At 40.2% G+C, this 21,881-nt stretch overlaps 1 protein-coding gene across 1 annotated transcript in view; it reads right to left on the reverse strand.

Annotated features, from left to right (window-relative positions):
- Positions 1–1,742: 1,742 nt before the first annotated feature.
- The window catches only part of LOC109937591 (receptor-type tyrosine-protein phosphatase zeta-like), a 239,525-nt gene continuing 219,386 nt past the window's right edge, over positions 1,743–21,881 (reverse strand). The window contains exons 18-26 of the mRNA XM_048607832.1: positions 21,508–21,643; positions 17,660–17,806; positions 15,562–15,655; positions 13,596–13,669; positions 12,049–12,177; positions 10,087–10,233; positions 5,143–5,285; positions 4,409–4,544; positions 1,743–2,661 (exon numbers count right to left, since the gene is read on the reverse strand). Of these exons, the coding sequence (XP_048463789.1) occupies positions 2,515–2,661; positions 4,409–4,544; positions 5,143–5,285; positions 10,087–10,233; positions 12,049–12,177; positions 13,596–13,669; positions 15,562–15,655; positions 17,660–17,806; positions 21,508–21,643 (1,153 nt within the window). The 3' untranslated portion in view covers positions 1,743–2,514. The remainder of the gene's footprint in view (positions 2,662–4,408; positions 4,545–5,142; positions 5,286–10,086; positions 10,234–12,048; positions 12,178–13,595; positions 13,670–15,561; positions 15,656–17,659; positions 17,807–21,507; positions 21,644–21,881) is intronic.

Consider the following 21,881-nt stretch of genomic DNA (forward strand, 5'->3'; position numbering starts at 1 on the left):
AGCATCATCTGGGGAAAGGGGTATCTTAGAAAATTCTGATCACTTAATTCTAACAACCTGTACTTTTGTCTGTTTACAATGTTTGCAAAAAAAAAATGCACCCATCACATTAAGGCCCAAGAATACATGTAGAAATATTATCTAACAGTTGCCTAACTTCTGTATTGGTAATACAATAGCTTTCTAATATGTTCTTAGATTTTTCGTACGTGAAAATCCTCTTTGCATTTTTTGAAATAATCGAGTTAAATTTTACACTGTTGTTTTTTTTCTTTGTTTCTCCACCCCCTCTCTATGATTTTTCTCTCACTAAAGTCTTTAAAATGCTGCACTTAGTGATTTAGTCTGTGAAATAGACACAGATGAAAAGGACAGAGCAAAAATTCCTGCATCAAAAACCAACCGAAGTGCTTAACATGCTATTCGGATATATATTAGAGACCGAGGTGGGCAGTAGAAACAGGCAGCAGTCAGAATGATACAGCACGAGAAGAGACTTGTGCTTTGGTAGGGTCTTGCAATCAGTTTTCATTTTATCCAAAGTGTTTTTTTTTAAAATCAAGTTACTTCAAGTATTCATCCAAATTCCCTTAGATTGTGACTACAGAATTTTCATTTATTACCCATTCAGTTAGTATATTCCAGATCACAAACGTTGCTTCTGGGTTTTCTTGCAACAGACCCTCAGTGACTATGAATAAACAATCACTTATCTAAACCATTCATTATTTTGAACAGCTCTATCAACTCACCTCTATCAATCAGAAGGAGAGCAACCCCTGTTTTTCCAGTTTGTGTACATAACTAAAATCCCCTTGATTACCATTTTATTATTTCACTTTTAAATTAGCCACTTTTTTTTTGCATCTCCACCAATTCCCATATTTTCAATCTCATACATCCTGCGCTGTGATGAAGCAATGCTAACCACTGAGCCAGTTCAAAATGGCTCTAATCCAGTTAGACAACATGCCATCCAATGTTCTTACTTAGTGTTCTTGCTATTCATTGCTTAACTACTGACTTTTCAGATGAAAATGTAATTTTCATAAGTAGAATGCCAAAATTTTTCTTTCAGGCTTCAAATAAAATGCAAAGCACAAATTATGGCATATTAAGATAACAAAGGGTGTGGTTATTGACAGAGTAACTTACACAGATAGCAAATGAATTGAATTACCTGTGTGCTGAGCAACATGCAGGGAGAGGAGTTAATACATTTATGTTTTAAGCAGACTTGCTAGATAATGCATTGAAGTTAAACTTCAAACTGCATTTCTATCATACAAAAAGGATTACTTTATTAATAATTTTCTTTCCAGAGTCCTGATATTGTAATGGACATTCCTAATTCTGCATTTTGACCAGAAGTTAAATGTGGGACTGACATTGGGTAGGTGTTTTTTTTTATTTTTAGAAGTCAGGATGCTGTAAAGCTGCTGCAGATATGAAAGTTAATCTCTAACTCCAGACATATTGATAGATGTGCCTCACGAGGTGCTATTGGCAGACTCCCAATAATGACAGCCAGTGCTAATCAGCTGATAAACCTCATATTTTTAATTCTTCTGCAGTAGCCATAATGTAAAAACATCAGTCGCAACCAAATCACACATCATCTGGAACTTTTCTGTGAGAAGTCTTTCTAGAACTTACTATTTCTGTTGTACAAGTAGTGTTAAAATTGCATGCTGTTATTTGTAAAATTACATCAAATAAGTCATTAATAAACATCTGACATGAGATTTAGAACCAAAGCTGAATTAGAGACATGTTTAAACATTAATAAATTGCCATCTACAACGACCATGTAGTCAGAACATCAAAAAAGACTAGAAAAGACTCTGTAGTAAAATATAAAAATCTAGAATTATAAATAGAGATTTGGTCCATGGACAGGTTCATTGTTCTACTATTTACATTATGTATTAGAAGATTAATTTTCTTTCTTTAACAATATGATATCCATATTATCCAGACTTAATCAACACTGCTATTTCATTCTGTACATACAGTACACTGCTTGAGCACTGCTGAATGTTGGTCTTTTAAATGGTGTTGATATTGTAGAAAATAGAGAAACAAGTCTTGGGCAGCAGCACTCTAGTAACCATTGATGTTGCATTCAATATTCTCTTCCAGAAACTTCTTTAGAAGACACTGTCATGGATGCCCCCCAATCCCCTCTCTCTTCACCCCCCCACCCCCCCACCCACTTAAATTGTTACAGACTGGAAGCAGACCATGGAACTTGACACTGAACATGCTGAAAATGCAACTACAGCGAACATCAGTCGGGCCAGCGTGATGCAAATGAAACATTCACACACTGCACAAACGATTTCTGCTAACAATTTTTCTTTTATGTAAAAGTCACCCACCAGTCGGTGTTCATTAGTGACACAAAGTGGATACCAGGATTTTGCAATGGATACCTGTATAGTTAACAGGATCTTAAATAGGATTTTGTTTCTTTTTTGTTTGCCTCTGCTGGTGATGATATTCCTTGCACTGTTACACCAGAGACTCCATGCTTTCTGCTCCATTACAGTCATTGGCAGACATGGCCATGCCATTGGTTTCCAATGTAGCTGCAGGGTTTTCATCTTCTCTTGTACTGACTAGGCTGAGGACAGCTTTGTACAAAAACTGGTACTGATCCTGTGGAGAAATAATATCTCAGTCTTCTCGTAACACTGTTGGGAATCATTGATTGGGTCGAAATCGTCCCAATACAAATCATGAAATGGCTTCTAAAATACAGCTAGTTCAAGATATATTCGGTAATATCAAACCCCAATTCTGTATTTCCTTTTTTGTAATTTCCCCAGTGAAACAAAAATAGTTAACCCTTTATTATGGGCAACTGTCATATGATTACTTATTGAAAGTCTTTTAGAATTTTCTTCTCCATAATGGCTAGCTGTGCACAGTTAACCTGTGCTCAGAGCACAATGCTGACATTTAGCAGCTACCCTGCTTCCTGTGGGAATTCTGGCAAATCTGAGCAATGCAAGAATTGTGAGCATTTCATCTTCCCACAATTATCAGCACTCAGCAGCCTCAACTACCCCTCCGAGATTTGGTCAGAAGATACTCTAGCAAAGGTCCATCTAGTTCAGTCGAGAACTCTTCCCTGCCCAGGTGCATCATCCAGCTGAATGGATGGAATAGCAATTACCCTGAAATGACCACAGTCTATGGCTGAATATCATCACAGTAGGTACCTTGGGAGCACTCATTCAATAGCACCCCCACCCTGCTGAATCACACTGCACCTATTGGATTTAAACCAAATTCAATTATAGGGCTAAAACTCTTGTGGATGCATCTTGTGGGGCAACGTGATGGCTCAGTGGTTAGCACTGCCGTCTCACAGAGCCAGGGACCTGGGTTCGATTCCACCCTCAGGTGACATTCTGCGTGGAGTTTGCTCATGTGTCTGCATGAGTTTCGTCTGGGTGCTTTGGTTCCCCCTCAAGTCCGAAGATGTGTGGGTAAGGTGGATCGGCCATGGGAAAAGTTGGGTTACAGCGATGGGGTGGGTCTGGGTGGATGCTCTTCGGACGGTCAGTGTGCACTTGATGGGCCAAATGGCCAGCTTCCACACTGTAGGGATTCTACGATTGACACACATCCCCAAAGGAAAGTTGACCAGAAGCCAGTGCTTTGCAAACAAAAAAACGTTCCAGCAGCTATAATATATTGGGTACAAACCAAATTTGTTAATAATGGGACTTCTGCAGGAGTGAGGAGACTTTACCTTAGGGAGCTGCTAGCCAATCTGATTCAGCTCAGCAATGGGCAGTGGAGTGCAGGAAGGAGCCCCAAAAAGGATCATGGCTGCCCCAGAAAAGTAAACCCAATGGAGAGGGTTCCTCAAACCTAGAGACGGGGTTTGGGGACCCCTGGTTTTGTTGGGCAGATGGCCCAGAAGGAAAGGTGAAAAGACATTTTCAGGGAGTGAGGCCCCTGAAATACGTTACCCGTCTCCCCCACTTGTTATCACATAGGCCTTCAATCTATGGTTGCAGTGGGCAGGCCATTTATAACGTGGACAGTATTGTTTGGGTCAAGAGGCTTGCTGACAATTATTTGTTTGAATGGTGTGGGTGAGCGAGCATATTACGGGTGTGCACTCAGGGGTGGGTGTGAAGGTGATGGACTAATCACATGACATATTCCGCAAGCACTGGGGGCACCTAAAATCCAGCACATAAAATGTGATGCTTTCAACACAAACACCGTCGATGTACATTGGAACATTCCCCACGAGGCAGCCCACAGACTGAGTGCCAGGTTGCCTTTGATTTTCCATCAATTTCAGACAGATGGTTAAATATGTTTTTGAAACGTTTTGGCAAAATGGTAAAGAACTCTGCATTTATACACTGTGGTGGCGACTTACAATATCGGTGAAGATACCGGGCCTCATTAAATTAATCATTTTAGCCACTTGATAAACATCCACTGAATCTTCACTTTCCAGTTGATGCATTAGATTAGTCAAAGCACAGAAGGTACCAGCTGTTATTCCTCCATGTCTGTGAAAAATAGTAAAAGGAGTTTAGGTTTTTACACACACACACCAAGTATCAAATAGAATCTTCACATCACTTTGGTATAATATTTGCTGTGATACAACTGCAGCCTAGTCCAATGCCAAATTTAAAAAGTTCACAGTCAATCTAATGAACATTAAAATTTCAAACAAAAATGTCCCAGAATCATGCGGATATTACAAACTTGGATCAAGGGTAATGATCAACTGAAAATTCTACTAGGCCTGTCTTCCCTTCAGCCCTGATTACCATAACAATAGGGTGTCTGAACAGTAAGTTCAATCATACAGCTCTCAGAAACAGCATATTATCAGGCTTGGTCCGAATGAGAATCTCCTCACGATAGCTGAAAGACTAGTTACTCTGTAGAATCCGAACAAATACCTCCAAATCAATCTTTTCTCCAGGAAACGGTGGATCAATCAAACTAGGCAGTTAATAGCCAACATCACTTTGCGTTTTGTTTGTCTAAATATGATAATTTCCATTTCTGAGAAGGCATTTTCATTAAAAATCATGTGTTTCATTTGAGACCTCTGTTGCATGAGGGGTTTAAATTTAGAAAAGGAGAAAGACATACTCGTCATGGACAACAGTTGGCCCATCCCTTGTAGCAGCTTCTTCTCGTATCATGTTGAGGAGCTCAAAGGTTTTTCTTATAGGCCCGTCTGGATTTGGCCATTTTGGAGACTGATAGTGCCTCACTTCAAGCACATAGTCATCCTGTAGTGAAGGGAATTATAAATAATAGCATTACTGATTATATAGCTCCATTATATTCAAAGAAACTACTTCTGACAGATTTTTTTTAAAAAGCTACACACATTAAAAGTAGGATCATCATTGGACACTCTACAGACTTGCTTGTGAACAGTCAAAACTCATCTTCAGGATGCTGTCACCAAGACTTAGACCTCTGGACTTTCTGGATTGTGAAATCATATCTAATTAAAGAATATGTTTCCAGATATTTTTAAGCATTTTGATGCATTGAGAACTTCACTAATACCAATTAGAGGAAAATAAATTTAAATAATCCACGACCTATCTTGGAAGCAAACTATTATATTAACATATGTTCAGACAGATATCTCTCATGAATGGAGAGAGAGAACTGGCTTCTCAGTGATTAGGATATTGATCCTAAAAGTGTTCTATCTGTAAACCTTTAGGGATTGGCCACATCTTGTTTGTCTCCAATTTCCACTATTTATTATCGGCAATCTTGCAGCAAGCTATGTCGCACCTCTACTGTACTCTTACCGTAACAAACCAATCCCAGGAGCTTCACATGAGCAATAACAAACGAGATGCTAAAATTACAAAGAGATACTAGGACAGATGATGAAAACATTAGCAAAGGTTTTAAGGAATGACTTAAAAGGAAAAGAAAAGAATGCAGAGATTCAGCAAGCTAATTGCAGAACTCAGAGCCTTGGCAGCTGGAAGGATGGCCAAAGGTGAAGTGATGAAAATTGGAGCTGCACAGGAGACCAGAATTAGAATATCAACCATTACTTTTCAGATCTTTAGATAATTTATTCTCTTTCACTGGATGTCGGTATCAATGGAAAGACTCTGCATATACTGTGTAAGTTGGCAAAGCAATGGCCAGCCACTTTTCTGAACCCTTAGTCCACGTTCTTGTCCTCTGGCCCTCTTTCTTCATTCATGAGACACATCTGTCCAAGCATGTACTTATACAGTAGTTTGGTTCCAAGGTAGGTCAAGAGGATTGTTCAAATTTATTTTCCTCCAATTGTAATTGGTGGAGTTCACAATGCATCAAAATGGTTAAAAATATCTGGAGACATATCTTTTAATGAGATGTAAGTTCACAAGGTCTACTTACGGTGCTGTTAGGGAAAGGATTTCCAGGTTTTTGACCCAGTGACATTGAAGGAATCGTAGCATAGTTCCCAATCAGGATGGTGTGTGGCTTGGACGGAACTTGCAGGTTGTAGTGCTTTCATGAACTTGCAACTGTCTTCTTTCTTGGTAGTAGAATCATGGGTTTGGAAGGTGCTGCCTCAGGACCTTGGTGAGTGATTGCAGTGCATCTTGTAGATGGTACATACTGTGGTCACTGTGTTCAAGGCGGAGGGAGTGAATGTTTGATGTGACAGAAGGGGTGCCATCCAAGCAGGCTGCCTTGTCCTGGATAGCTTCCTGGGTGGAGGTTATTTCATCACATTCCTAATTTGCACTGTTGAATATTTAAAGGGAGGGTGGTTGGATTCTTTCTGGTCAGAGAGATAGTCATTGCCAGGCACTTGTGTGGCACGGATTCTACTGCAATATATCAGCCTAGCCTGAATGTTGCTATGATCTTGCTGCATACTTACAACGACCAATTCAGTACTCAAGTCGTTGAGAGTGGTGCTGAAAACTGTACAATTACCAGTGAGCAGCCCTATTTCTGTCCTTATGATAGAGGGAATGGCATTGATAAAACAGTTGAAGATGTTTGGGCCTTGGATGCTAACATGTAGAACTCCTAAAGCAATGTCCTGGGGCTCACATGATTGACCACCAACAGCTACAATCTTTGTACTAGACTCCAACCAGCGAAGAGATCTCCCCATATCCCATTGACTTCAGTTTTACTGGGGTTCCTTGATGTCAAGACCCCTGATCTCAAGTTCAGCTCCTTGTCCATGATTGGACAAAGCGTGTACTGAGATCAGGAGCTGAGTAGACATGGTGAAAAGCAAGCTGAGTGCCAATGAGACAGTTACTGCTCAGTAAGTGCCACTTTATAGCACTATTGATAATACCTTCTATCACTTTATTGATGATCAAAAGTAAACTGATGGGCCAGCAATTGATCAGGTTGGATTTATCACCATACTCATGGCTATAGAACATAGAACAGTACAGCACAGTACAGGCCCTTCGGCCCACGATGTTGTGCCGAACTTTTACCCTAAACCCAAGGTCTATCTAACCTCCACCCCTACCTTATACTATCATCCATATGCCTATCTAATAGCCGCTTAAATGCCCCTAATGAGGCCGACTCCACTACCCTCTCTGGCAATGCATTCCACCTACCATGGGGCTATGACACATCTGGACAATTTTCTACATGGCTGGATAGATGCCAGCATCATAACTGCACTGGAACTGCGCGGCTGGGACTGTGGCTAGTTCTGGAGCCTAAGTCTTTGGTACTACCTGTCAGAATGAAGACAGGGCCTTTGTAGTATGCAGCACCTTCAACTATTTATTGACATTATGTGGAGTGAATCAAATTGGCTGAAGGCTGGAAGCTTTGATGCTAGTGACCTCAGGAGGAGGCAGAGATGAATCATCTGCTGAAGCAATTCTGGCTGAAGATGGTTGCAACTGTATTAGCTTTGGTTTCTTCACTGTTGTGCTGGCCTCCCCCATAAGTATGTTTGTGACTTTCACTCATTGCTTCCTTCCCCCCATTGTTATTATTCCTGTGTCCACCTCAGTGGAGAGGCCAGGTCAACCACCGGTTGCAGAAAACATCACATGCGAAATCACTCAGCAGCATGCGTCACACAAAATCATGATCAGAAGTGAGACCCTGGATAGTACTTCCCTTGTCTAAATCAGAAACAATGATAATGCCTCCTGCTCCTAGCCAACTCAAATCTGCTAATTCAACTTAGACTGGGGAACAAATATAAGGGATCTTCTCAAGTCTTCAATGTTCAAAATATCTGTACGCTTAAGATTGCCCACTTATCTAAATCATGGATACCTAACAAAAGATGTCTTACCCCCATGGCTTCCAACTGATAAATGTAGGGAACAAAGCATTGGTGCAAGGCTAATGATCAGATACCTCACTTTCTAAAGTCCAGCATAATCCTGCTATTGAGTAGAACATGCTTGCTCTGTACTCTTGACCATTTGGTGAAACAGAAAACCACCTAATAATTACTCAGCAATGCAAAAGTGCTGAGACACTTCACAGGTTAAACAACACCTCCAAGATAGCACAAGCTGATTATTGTTTGACATGTGAATGCCATCTCAGAAATCAGCAGCAGCATTAAAGAGAGAACAAAATAGACAGGGGGATGGGGAAGATCACATAACGTCACACATCTGTAAAATGTTTAAGTGAGACATTAAGAAATAGTTAAGGAGCAGAAGCATTTGCACAGGAGGTATAATGAGAAAAATAAAATGTATATTAGACACAATCTGAGGAGAGTTAATTGGAATAGGAAACGTTAAAAACTGGCAATGTACAAATGACTCCAGTGGAAGCAAAAAGTAGGCCACTATGAGGTCTTAACCAGATCCTTTCAAAACGTGAAAAAGAACTTTATATCACTAGATGGTACAGAACAAATTATTTTGTTTAAATCTAATGATACTTGCTGTTGAAGTGGTGTCACTCTAGGTTTACAAAGTGTAAAGTTGATAAAGACATGGTCAGAACTGTTTGTTTTGTAGGCGAAATGGGCAGCATAGTGGCCCAGTGGTCAGTACTGTTGCCTCACAGCACCAGAGACCCAGGTTCATTTCCAGCCTAGGGTAACTATGTGGAATTTGCACAATCTCCCTATGTCTGTGTGGGTTTCCTCTGGGAGCTCTGGTTTCCTCCCACAGTCCAAAGACGTGCAGGTTAAGTGATTGGACATGTTAAATTGCCCATAGTGTCCAGGGACGTATAGGTTAGGTGAACTAGCTATGGGAAATGCAGGGTTACAAGTCTAGGGTACGGGTTTGGTTTGGGTGGGATGCTCTTTGGAGGGTTGGTGCTGACTCAATGGGCTGAATGGCCTGCTTCTACATTGCAGGGTTCTATGATTCTAATAGATTGTCACACGGGGAGTCTTGGTCTCCTTACCTAAGAAAAGATTAGTTCAGCAAATGTTCACCAGATTGATTCCTAAGATGGTAGGTTTGCTGCAGGAGGAGAAACTGAGTTTGACTGGGCCTTTAGACACTGGAGTTTAAAAGAAAGAGATGGCATCTTATTGAAATGTATAAACTTCAGTCACAGCTGGAGTGACTGGGTGCAGGGATGATGTTTCCTCTGGCTGAGGTGTAGCGGGGTCCAGAAGGAGGTGCCAAGGTCTCAAAATACAATGTAGACCTCTTCAGATTGAGATGAGGAGACATTTCTTCACTCGGGTGGTGGATCTATGGAATTCTGCACTACAGCAGGCTGTTGGAGGCAAGGTCTCTGAATATATTTATAAAGAAATAGGTAGAGTTCTTGAGGCTAAAGGTGTCAAGGGTATGGGAATAAAGCGGGAATAAGGTGCTGAAATAGGGGATCAGCCATGATCACGTTGAATGGTAGAGAGGGCTCTGGGCTAAGTGGTCCACACCCACTCTTTTAATGTCTCTATGTTACCATTTAAAATAAGCAGTTGCAGAATTCTAATAGTTGCACCAAGCAAACTGGATCAGACTTGTCAATTACAGCCAAGCATTACACAACCTATGGCTTGTGTTTCAAGATGAATCAAATTACAACAGCCTCATAATGAGTCACCATTCCCCTCTGGGTCACTAACGCTTGCCTGGTTACCTGTGTTGCTTCAAGAATGAAATCCTGGATGATGAGCTGCTCCTCGTTGGAAAGACAAAGATGGCTCTGGTTGATCAGGCTCACTGTAAACGTTTCACAATTCATTGGCTCCTCCTTCCTTGGCCAGTACACAGATTCATTCTCAGTCTGTGAACAGCAATCCCATCATGTTTATACCCTCACAAATTTATTGGCTAACAGAAAATGACAAGCATTTTGTTTAAGAAATTCTCTCTGAAGCTCCTTGAGGGAAAACAGCCAGCGGCTGTTTTAACATACGAGTGGAACTGCATCGACTCTTGTCATGACCTACTGACAATGATCTATTCCTGTGCTGCTGTATTGAAGACAAGCATTAGCTAACTCCCTGTCAGGCATTAGTTGCAGTTGTTTTTGGCACATATGTTTTTTTTAAAACAGGACTAGCTTAACTCTGCATTTCTTTTAGAACATTTGAATCTAATTTGTTTTGATCATAAGCGTCGCTGAATGAAGTAATCATACATTTCTTCACTCAAATGTATGCCTATGGCTCAGGGAACAGCAGTGTCAAAATACTGGGGGCGTCAAATCCCATTTCAGTCCGATTCCAGGGACATGAATACAAAAAGTGAGGTGGAGGAAGGGAAGTGCCAGAAGTGCTATTCTCGGATGAGATATCAAACTAAAACCCTGTCTGCCTTCTCAACTGCATGCAAAATAACACGTCGCTATTTTGAAAAGGAACAGTGGTATTGTCACTGGTGTCTTGGCTACTACATTATTCCTGAAACAACAGAAATTCTGGTCATTGTCCAATATATTCCTTATCTCCTAATTTCCTATGTAAGGATGAGCCAAAGTACCAGGAAAACCTTGTTTCCACAATTCTTCTGTCAAAGTTCTCTGGCAAGAACTTGTTTTGTGTTCACTCTGCCTGAATCTTTCTGTTTCCTCTTCACTCTATCTATATGCATTTACATACGTTATATAAAAGACATTTACCAATATAAATAAAATGCAGATATTTGTACACATGCGGCCGACTGCAATGTTTAATGGACTTTCTCCACCCCACCCCAAAATTATTTCTGGCCCTGTTTTTGTTGAATTGTATTTCTTTCTACTTTTTTTTGGCTGCTTGAGGAAGGGGGGGGGGGGGGGGTGGTGGTGGTGATAGAAGAGAAGGGGAACCGGGTATTTCCTTTAGGGCGGCATGGTGGCTCAGTGGTTAGCACTGCTGTTTCACAGTGGCAGGGACCCGGGTTCGATTCCAGCCTTGGGCGACTGTCTGTGTGGAGTTTGTACATTCTCCCCGTGTCTGCATGGGTTTCCTCTCACAACCCAAAGATGTGCAGGATAGGCGGGTTGGCTATGCTAAATTGCCCATAGTGCCCAGGGATGTTTAGGTTAGGTGGATTAGACATGGGAAGTACAGGGGGAGGGGAATGGGTCTGGGTGGGATGCTCTTCGGAGGGGTCGGTGTGGACTTGTTGGGCCGAATGGCCTGTTTCCATACGGTAGGGATTCTACGATTTCTATGAAAGATCTAACCTCCAAGTGATCTGGAGAGTGAGTACAAAATTCATTGCAAAACAATGAGGGGACTGCTCAGAAGCAGGCAAAAGACTCCCTCCGTTTGCGCACATTCTGTCATTGTACTGCCACTGAATTCTTATTCCCTGCTCTGTAGGGTGTTTGGAGTACATCAGTAAATGATTGAAACTATGACAAAGTTCAATCATCATTCACAAACAGTGCTGCCACGTGTTTAGATTGGATTGTGACAGATATATATCTGAGATTTGGTGTGCAACTTTTATGTTGCAGAATTTGGCTCCTGCTAATAGAAGTAGTTTTTCTGTGCATTAAGGATTCTTCCAATCCTTCTGGCTGAACCTGATGATAGAAACATTTATGGGTTGATTCTCAAAATTTCAAATTAAAATCAGTCAGTTTAAAAAATGAAATAAGATTCCATACCAGCACTTGGTTATCTGACAGCATGACAATTATTTGAGCGTTGTAGTCCCATATCATTTTCCAAAAGTCCTTTGTGGTATGTGGCAGTGGATGTTGAGTTATAATGAACTCATTACTTTGATGAAATCCCTGGGAGTAAATACAAAGCAAAGTACAAATGCACAAGAATGATAATCTCCATAATACAAATTCATCAGGTAGTGTTCATATCATTTGCCAGCATGTCCAAAATTACAAAAATGAGCAAAATGAGAAAAAGCAAATCCAATTCTTGCACAATTGAACCTCCAGACGGATGAGATAAGCATTTCAGCAACAGATGTATTTAGTGCAAGTGTTTGGTTCTTGCGCTGTGTCAGAGCTTACAAAACCCCTGGATTGACACTCTGGTTCAGCACTAAGGGACAGCTGCAGTGCTGGAGATGCCATGATTTCAAATAAGACCTTGTACAGAGGCTCTATCTGCTCCCTCCGCTGGATGTATTTCCTGTAGAAATACTACAAAGGAGACGAGGGAAATTTTCTCTGGTGTCCTGTGCAATCCTTATCCCTCAATCCATAGCAAACTGTCTGGATATTATCCCATTGCTGCTGCATCAGCTTCCAGTGTACATATTGGATTCTGCGTTTCTCGCATCACAACAATGATTGCATTTCTTTGACTGGTATCTACCCACTCACCCACCTCCTGCCCTCTTCCCCCTATTTATTTGAATTAACCTTGTCTCAGTGCCTTTGATCCTTTAAACTAGAGAATATGGCACCCACTGCTGAAAAAGCAGGCATGTGGCTGATTTTGTACCACCTCTGCTTCCATTGTTTCCCAGTTTGGATTGTACTGCCACTATTGGGAATACAACTGGTCCAGAAGTTCACCCAGGAAACTCCTGCGAAGGTAAGTGGGCAGTCTTAATCTGATCTGGGTCCGAAATAGCAGTTCTGACCCAGATCATACAACTTGAGCCATAGAGACATATTTCAGAAGTGAGGAGAAAGGATAAGAGTGTAACCACAGATTAATTAATGAATATGATCTGGCCATGTGTTTTTAAACCTCAGGTTTCACTTGCAGATTTGGTGCACACATTGAGCTGTCATTTCATCCCCACCCCCTCTCTCTCTCTCATATGGAATTCAAAGTCTGGCAGGGGAAGTAGTACTTTGCTTGACCAGCACTAGCAGCAACTAACGGTGTCACTCAAAGATATCTAAGCTGTGATCTGGGAGCTTATTGCAGTCCAGTGAAGCACTTTCTGGTCTCGAATATCTGCTCAATTCCACTTCCTTAAATATCTTATACCTGAAAGACTGGGTAATTGCGGTTTCCTGACTGATTCAAAAATTCCTTTAGCACAAGGAGGATTAAAAAATGAAGGTTAATCTTCACAATTTTAAGCTTTGTGAAGTGAAAAGTTTGCATTTTGTGAATGGCTCATATTTTTGCCTAACTATATCAAGTCCATTCATTAATAGAGACGTATGGACACAACACCCAGCATTGTCTAATCCTGATGTAAACTTGCACAGACTGTTTTCAAGATGCTTACCGAAATGTAAGAAGCATTGATGTAATCAGAGCCCTCTGTGGCTGAGGTTGAGAGTCCAACTCTTGATCTCTCCACTAGAATGAAAGAAAACACTTACTTTCACCTACAGGTTAATGATAATTGACAATGGAGCAGACCAGCTCCCTCAAAGATTCAGGGTTTCAGAATTCTCACAATTCAGAATGCCACCAATACAGCACTGTGGTACCATGCTGGACCCGAGAAACCATGACAATAGGTCTTTCTGCAATTTGCAATTCCTGCCAAAAGGAGATGGATGACAAAAGTCAGGGACGTTTCCCTCTCTGGATACAGTGCATTTTTACGTAAAAACATCACTTTGTATCTAAAGGATTAAGATCTGACATTAAATTACTTAGGTAATCATTTTAACTATTCATGCCCTGAATTGTAATCTTAATTAATTTGTTTCTCTGCTACCAGTGGTTGAAGAAATTAAATAAACATCCTTTCTTCTAAAGCATCCCCTCCTGTTGGATCAAGCTTTGCAAAGTTCAATTTCTTCTGTCATCCTAGGAAAAATGGTGCAATGTTGATTAGGCAGTTGGATGGATAATAAATTATTTGAATCTTACTTGGTCATAGATAATTTTTAAAGAATTTTTAAAAACTTTAAAGAAAAAATCCTTCTCAGTCATTTAAAACAGATTGTTAAGTTTTACCTCAATTATCTAGTTCCTGCTTCATATCCACTGTCACTGTTACTGGGCTAGCAATTAACAAATTCAGAGTCATAACTCCCTCCCTAAAGGCATTGTAGGTCTACCTAGACCAAAAGTACTGCAGCAGTTCAAGACTGATCAACACCAACTTCCCAAGGGCAACTAGGGATGGGCAACAAACACTGGCCCAGCCAGTAATACCCACATTCGAATGAATGGATGTTTAAAATTATTATTGAAAGAATACAATTTCAAATCCTGTCATGACAATTTGAAAATTTGCGTGCAGTTTTAAAAAGTTTGAAAGTAAAATAGCCAGTATCATTGAAAATTTTAGCAAATTGTCAGAAACTGAATTGGCTCACTGGTGTCCTTGGAAGGAAATTTGCCATGCCAACATGTCTATATGGAACTCCATTCTCACAATAATACAACTGACTCTTAATTGCTTTCTAAAGTGGCCCGGTTATGTCAAAGCTTGACTCAAAGGCAGCTCACCATCACTTCCTCGGGGTTATGAGAGATAGGCAACAAATGTTTGCAATGGACCATATCCCAAGAATGAAAAAAAAGATTTAAATATTTCCACCAAACCACTGTATTCCAAGAGCACTGTAATATGTGCAATTATATATAAACTGAGAACAATTAGGCATGAATAAAGCCAAACACTGCTCCAGATGGAGGAAAAAACCTGAGAGGAAAAAAAAGGATAGAGTTGTCAGGTGACTCAATCCTGATTGGTCACCTGTAGCTCCTATCTACTAACTGAGAACATGGCACATGCATGAGAAGAAAGCTGCTTTCAGTTTACATTGTGATGAGTTGCCACAAATCAGAGCTGCCAAACAGTAATTTTTGAATTGATAGGATGCAGATCCCTTTCATGTTAAATTGGTTACAGCCCTCCAGTAGTGTTCAGTCTGAAAAAACAAACACGGTAATAATGCATTTCTTTCAGTGAACTTGAATGCTTGCATGAAGGCAAGTGGACTTGGTATTAAACTGCAAATGAATAGCCATCATACCATATGAGCCTTTCTACTTCTGCAGGTGAAACTTAAAATTATTAGTGAAATATCTTGAAGTCCTCCTTTCAGCCATAGACTAAAATGTAGTCTCCGACCGCTACCATCATACACAGGCATAAAGTATGTAAACATTCAGTATTTTAGCACTGTGGCATGACATTGGTAAACCTTCTTTAATATTTATTCAAATTAAATGTAAGGCTTTCAAATTAAAAACTGAAATTCTTCAAATAATGCAACCTTTAAACCTACCGGGAATGATAGAGGAATTTCTGTTCTTGTCTCTATTGCACTGCTTCAGTGCTGCAGAGTAATCACATTGCTTAGCATGAGGCTGGCTTACCAACTGTTGAGAGAAATAAAGAGAAATTGAGGGTTAAAATATAACTAATACCCTGAATATGAATATAAAATGGATGTGAATTTGAACTCCATTCTGTGTTTAAACAATGATCTCGGATTCTGATATTGAGTCTTGAATCTCAGTTATTAGCTCCTTGATCTTAATTATCTTAAATTTTATTCTGGAAATTCAGATTTGTTTGAGTTTAATATGTTTCTGCCTTCTTAATATGCTAACCCACAACACAGAGTGCCCATGTGTACCATCGACAACTTCCACCATGATTAAACTGGCACCTCAGCTCTGTCCTCTGAAACCACGCTCTCAGGTCACAAACACACAATTCATGACAGACAGCAACTTATTTGGACTGCTTCTTAGTTTCCTGTATTTGCTGCTTGTGATGGAGTCTTCACTACACCAGCTACACTAAACCATTGCAATAAACCTCAATGCAAGTTAATGAGGAACTACATCTGATTTTTCCACTAGGTGTGTTATTGTCCTGTAGCCGTAATATTGATTGATCTTTTCCAAGGGGGGACAAAGGCTACTTCAGACCTAAACCATAATGTCCATTTCCTCTTGGACATCCGATGTTGGAAATTTTAGATGACTGCACCAGTGTTTCTGAGAATGTGGGAAGGTGTGTACAGGTTCTTGGGGGGGGTGGAAATTCCCCGAAAGTACATGGCCAATGAGATGATTTTCACCATGCATTTCTTTCACTTGCGTTCCTCATCCACCACACCCCATTGTCAGAGAAGGCCTCATTGGTTTGCCAAATTTTCCATGCTTCCTCTCGACCTCTGCTATTCTGCTATAACCAATTACAGCTCCTCTGGGTTCAGGATAACCTTTTTATTTGTCTGAGTATTGCCTCATTCTGATACATCCTTATCATCTGTTACTAACTCATCTCCAATTTCTCTCCTCGTCCCATTTTTTACTGATTCTGTTCCTCCTGATAAATCATTTGATTGCAACATATTTCACTTTTGGGAAAAGTATCAAGGGTTCAGGGTTTGTCTCTCGCTGCAGACACTATTCAACCTGCAGAATGTTTGCAGCATTTTTTTGATTATATTTCAGCTTTTTAGTCTTTTCTTTGCCCAAACCTTTTAGAACAAAAATCTCCATTTGTCTATTACAAAATTTTATTTCAGCATTCATTCTACTTATATGTACAAGTACAATTATTTATGACCACAGGCTTCCTCTGAAGGTTGGAGCAACTTCATAAGAATACTACATTCTGACTTCTGTTGGCGAACTGATCATTTTTAACCATCAATGTTTCTCTTGTCTGGGTTTTAGGGACCAGGTGAAGTAGCGGTTGAGGGAGTTAAGGTGAGATAGAAGATGGTTGGCAATATCAGTTAAATTTGTTGCCGATACTTTCTCAGGAAATATCAAAAGGAGGTAAGAATTTTTGCATTTATACAGCATTTTTTCACGAGTACTGGATTCATCGATGTGCTTTACAGCCAAGGAAGTCTTTTTGAGTTGTAGTCACTGTTGTATTTTCCCAATGCAGCAATTTGTACACAGCAAAAACTGACAAAAAAGCAATGACCAGACAATTTGACATTGTGGTGTTGATGAGGAACAAAATAATAGCCAGGAGAGCAGAAGTAATTCCGTTGCTCTTCAAAATAATGACATTATTTTACATTCACACAATAACTCGCTCAGTTTTAAATCTCATCTGGAAGATATCACATCTGATAAAGCAGCAACAATGCAGCACTGTGTAGGCTGTGAATTTTATTCTGAAATCCTAAAGTGGTATGTGAACTCAGAGCCTTCTGACTCAGGGCAAGAATGGTATCAACTGAGCCACAGCTGACATTAGAAAAGTGGACTTCATCTCAGAAGATGACAAGGAAAGGGGTCACATTTGATCATTCGAAGTAACTCAGACAATGCTAGCATCTTACTCCCACTGAGCGTCGCAATAAAATGCCCAAAACCAATACCTGTAAAGTGACATTTTAATATCTTTACCTTGAATTGCTTCTCTAGATTCATTTTCCCTGAGGGTCCTGGTGTCAGAAGAGCATTGACATAGGCATATAAATGACTGGCTGGAACTTCTGTATCCTTATTAAAGATGGCCTCCACCAGGACATCATGAATGAAGATGTACTGCTCCTATTGAGAAAGCATATGAGACATGAAATTGCATAATTAGTTCCAGTCATTATGCTACAAGTATACGATATATGGACCAAAACATTAGTGATGTTGATTTAGACATTGTGGAAGAACAGCCTAACAGCTAAAAAAGCATTAGTACCAGAATTAAGAATCCTTATTCACATATACATTCTCTTTCTGAGAGGAAAGTTTAGGATGGTTACAAATGTTGAAGGCAAGCTTCACAATGTTATATGCACAAGTGTATGACAAGTCTTTTTTATCAGTCAAAAGTTGCTGCCTCCTTTCCATCATATTTATTATTTCTTCTTTACTCCAGCCTCCCACTGCACCTGACGAAGGGGCTGCACTCCGAAAGCTTGTGTGATTCCGAATAAACCTGTTGGACTATAACCTGGTGTTATGTGACTTCTGACTTACTCTAGCCTCCAAATGTTTGTTCATCTCCTGAACCCATTTCCCCAATAACTTAATAGATTATTAGATTGTGTACCCTCTGGTGTGGGCCAGTGTCCCTTCATTCTCTGGTTGCACTTGAACACTGCTTGTTTCATTGTAAAAACTAGCTAAGGCAGATCTTTCAATCTGCTGTTACGGTTCATATAGGATCATGGACTAAACAGCCTTTTCATTTCTGTTTCACACTGCTTTTCAACAAATTACTCAGCTTCTGTGTGTTTACCATTTAATGGGTTCACACCTAGACTTTTAAACAAAATTGCTCTCATAATAATTAAGCTAGAACATATTAGTTATTAGTTAATAGTTCTATGCCTTAACTTATCTTTGGAATAAAGCTTAGTTACACTTTCAGATTAGTTTCACGCCGGTGAAACATTGGCTAAATTATAATTTTTAATTTCCATATTCCTTTCAGGAATTTTATAAATGTTCTTACAGAACTAATAGGCCAACAAGGAATGATAAATAATGATTTATCTTCAACATTTGAGAAATATGGACTTCATCCAAGAAATTGAGTTTATTCCTCTATTCTCTGTCTATTCATATATCTGTCAAGGTGCCTATTAAACGTTGCTATTCTACCTGCTTCCACTACCTCCTATGGCAGCACATTCTTATACTTACCATCCTCTGTGTAAAAAACCTTGCTTCTCCCATCTCCTTTAAACTTACCTGCTTTTAACTATGTCCCTCAGTAATTGACATTTCTATCCTAGGAACAAAACAGACTCTGTCTATCCATTCTATCCATGCCTCTCATAATTTTGTAGACTTTTATCAGGTCACTCCTCATCCTTTGATGTTCCAGCGAAGATAAACCAAGTTTTCCAGTCTGTCTTCATAGCCAATACCCTCCAAACCAGGCAACATCCTGGTAAACTATTTCTGTACCCTCTCCAAAGCCTCCATATCCTTCTGGTAATGTGGCAACCAGAACTGTTCACAATATTCCAAATGTGGCCTAACTAATGTTCTATATAGCTACAATATGACGTTGAAATTTTTGTATGCCCTGACTGATGAAGACAAGCATACCATATACCTTCTGACTACCTTATCCATCTGTATTGCCACTTTCAGGGAACTGTGGACCTGTACACATAGATGCCTTGGTATACTGATGCTACTAAGGGTTCTGCCACTTACTGTATACTTCCCTTCTGCATTAGATCTTCCAAAATGCCTCACTTCCCATTATCTGGATTAAACTCCATCTGCCATTTCTCCACCCAAGTTTCCAGCCGATTTATATCCTGCTGGGTCTTCTGGCAATCCTCCTCACTCCCCCAGACTTTGTGTCATCTGCAAACTTACTAATCAGGCCACCTACATTCTCCTCCAAATTATTTATACATATATTACAAACAACAAAGGTCCCAGCACCGATGCCTGTGTAACACTACTGGTCACAGATCTCTAGTCAGAAAAACACCCTTCCACACCACTACGCTCCGTCTCTATGACTAAGTCAGTCTGTATCCATCTTACCAACTCACCACAGATCCCATGTGACTTCACCTTTTGTATCAGCCTGCCATTAGAGACCCTGTCAAAGGCTTTGCTAAAGTCCATATGGACAACATCTGTCCCCTGCCGTCAATTGGAGTCACAGGATCATACAGCATGGAAACAGACCCTTCTGTTCAACTCATCCATGCCGAACAGACATCCCAATCTGACCTAGTCCAATTTTCCAGCTTTTGGCGCATATCCCTTTATTCATGTAGCATCTCGTTCCATACACACCACCCTCTGCATGAAAAAGTTACCTCTCAGTTCTTTTTTCCCCTCTCACCTTAAACCTATGCCTTCTAGTTTTGGACGCTCCCACCCTAGGAAAAATACTTTGGCTATTCAGCCTATCCATGCCCCTCATGATTTTATAAACCTCTAAAAGATCACCCCATAGCCTCCAATGCTCCAGGGGAAAATGCTCCAGCCTATTCAGCTTCTCTCTATAACTCAAACCCTCTGACCAATGAAGGCAAGCATGCCAACACCTTCTTCACCACCCTGTCTATCTGCGACTCCATTTTCAAGGAACTACGCACCTGCATCCCTAGGTCTCTGTTCGGCAACACTCCCTGGGACCCTACCATTAACTGTGTAAGTACTGCCCTGATTTGCCTTACCAAAATACAACACCTTACACATATCTAAATTAAACTCCATCTTACTCCTTGGCCCATTGACCTATCTGATCAAGGTCCCATTGTATTCCAAGACAATCTTCTTCACTGTCTGTGACTTCCTCAAAAAAATCAAGTTTGTGAGACACAACCTTCCCCACACAAAGCCGTGCTGCCCATTGCTAATAAGACTGTACTTTTCCAAATGTGAGTAAATCCTAACCCTAAGAATCTTCTCCAAAAATTTCCCTACCATTGTCATAAGACTTACCAGCCTATAATTTCCTGGATTATCCCTGTTGCCCTTCTTAAGTAAAGGAACATCATTGGCCATCTCTATTCCTCTGGGACCTCTCTTGTGACTGAAGAGACTAAGGATTTCGTACAAGGTCCCAACAATTTCCTCACCTGCCTCCCTCAGCATTCTGGGGTAGGTCTTGCCAGATCCTAGAGACTCATCTAACTTAATGCTTTTTAAAACACCAACCCCCCTCCTTTTTTATATTTACATGGCCCAGAACATCAACACGCCTTTCTTGAGACTTACCATCCACAATGTCCAATATTGAAGCAAAGTATTCATTAAGGACCTCACCCACTTCATCAGACTCCATGCCTAAATTCCCTCTTTTGTCCTTGAGTGGATCTACCCTTTCTCTAACTACCCTCTTGCTCCTTATAAATGTACACAACGCCTTAATCCTGTTTGCCAAAGACATTTTATGGGCCCTTTTAGCCCTCCTGAGTTCTTTCCTGCTTTCTTAGTAACCTTCTTGAGCTTTGTCTGACTTCAAGTCAAACCTTTTAGTCAACTGTTTACAGAGTATTTTTATGGCATTCATCAGATCTTCTTGAACTGCTATTTTTGCTTTCCAGTGTGACACAATGCATTCTTACAATTCACTGTTGTACTGAAGAAAGAACATCTGGCATTCCTTAATTAGAATAATAACTTTTGTTTTCTAAACTGCAAGGACATATATTTCCTCATGAAAGGAGGTCAAATTGTTGTATTGTAATCCAGAAATGGTTGGTTTCAAGTATTTATTCTAGAATAAAGCACCTACAAGAACTCCTTCCAACATTTAGATTTCTTCTTACCTCAGTTTGTACTAAGTAGTTTCTTTGTGTTCTGATGTGTTTGAGAAATCCCAGCACATTTACAGTGCCTTTGTGCTTGATTTGTTGTAGCATGCTGTCTATTACAATGTATGTGCCTGTCCTTCCAACACCAGCACTGTAAGAGAAATAACACTGAATATTATAAATTTTATCAGATAACTCTTCAATCCTTCACCACAACCACATCTATCTGTTCAGGTGTCTACAGTAGTGAAAATACAGAATTCCCAAATCCAATTGTTCAGGTCCAAGCAAAAAAAGGATGGCTGCGCAGCATTAACTCAGACTTTTCTGCCCTAATGTAGCAAAAATCCTCAGAATTATCTAATGGATAAAGTGTCAGACCAGAAAAT

The sequence above is a fragment of the Rhincodon typus genome, chromosome 18, assembly GCF_021869965.1.
Source record: "Rhincodon typus isolate 14 chromosome 18, sRhiTyp1.1, whole genome shotgun sequence".
NCBI classification, from domain to species: Eukaryota; Metazoa; Chordata; class Chondrichthyes; order Orectolobiformes; family Rhincodontidae; genus Rhincodon; species Rhincodon typus.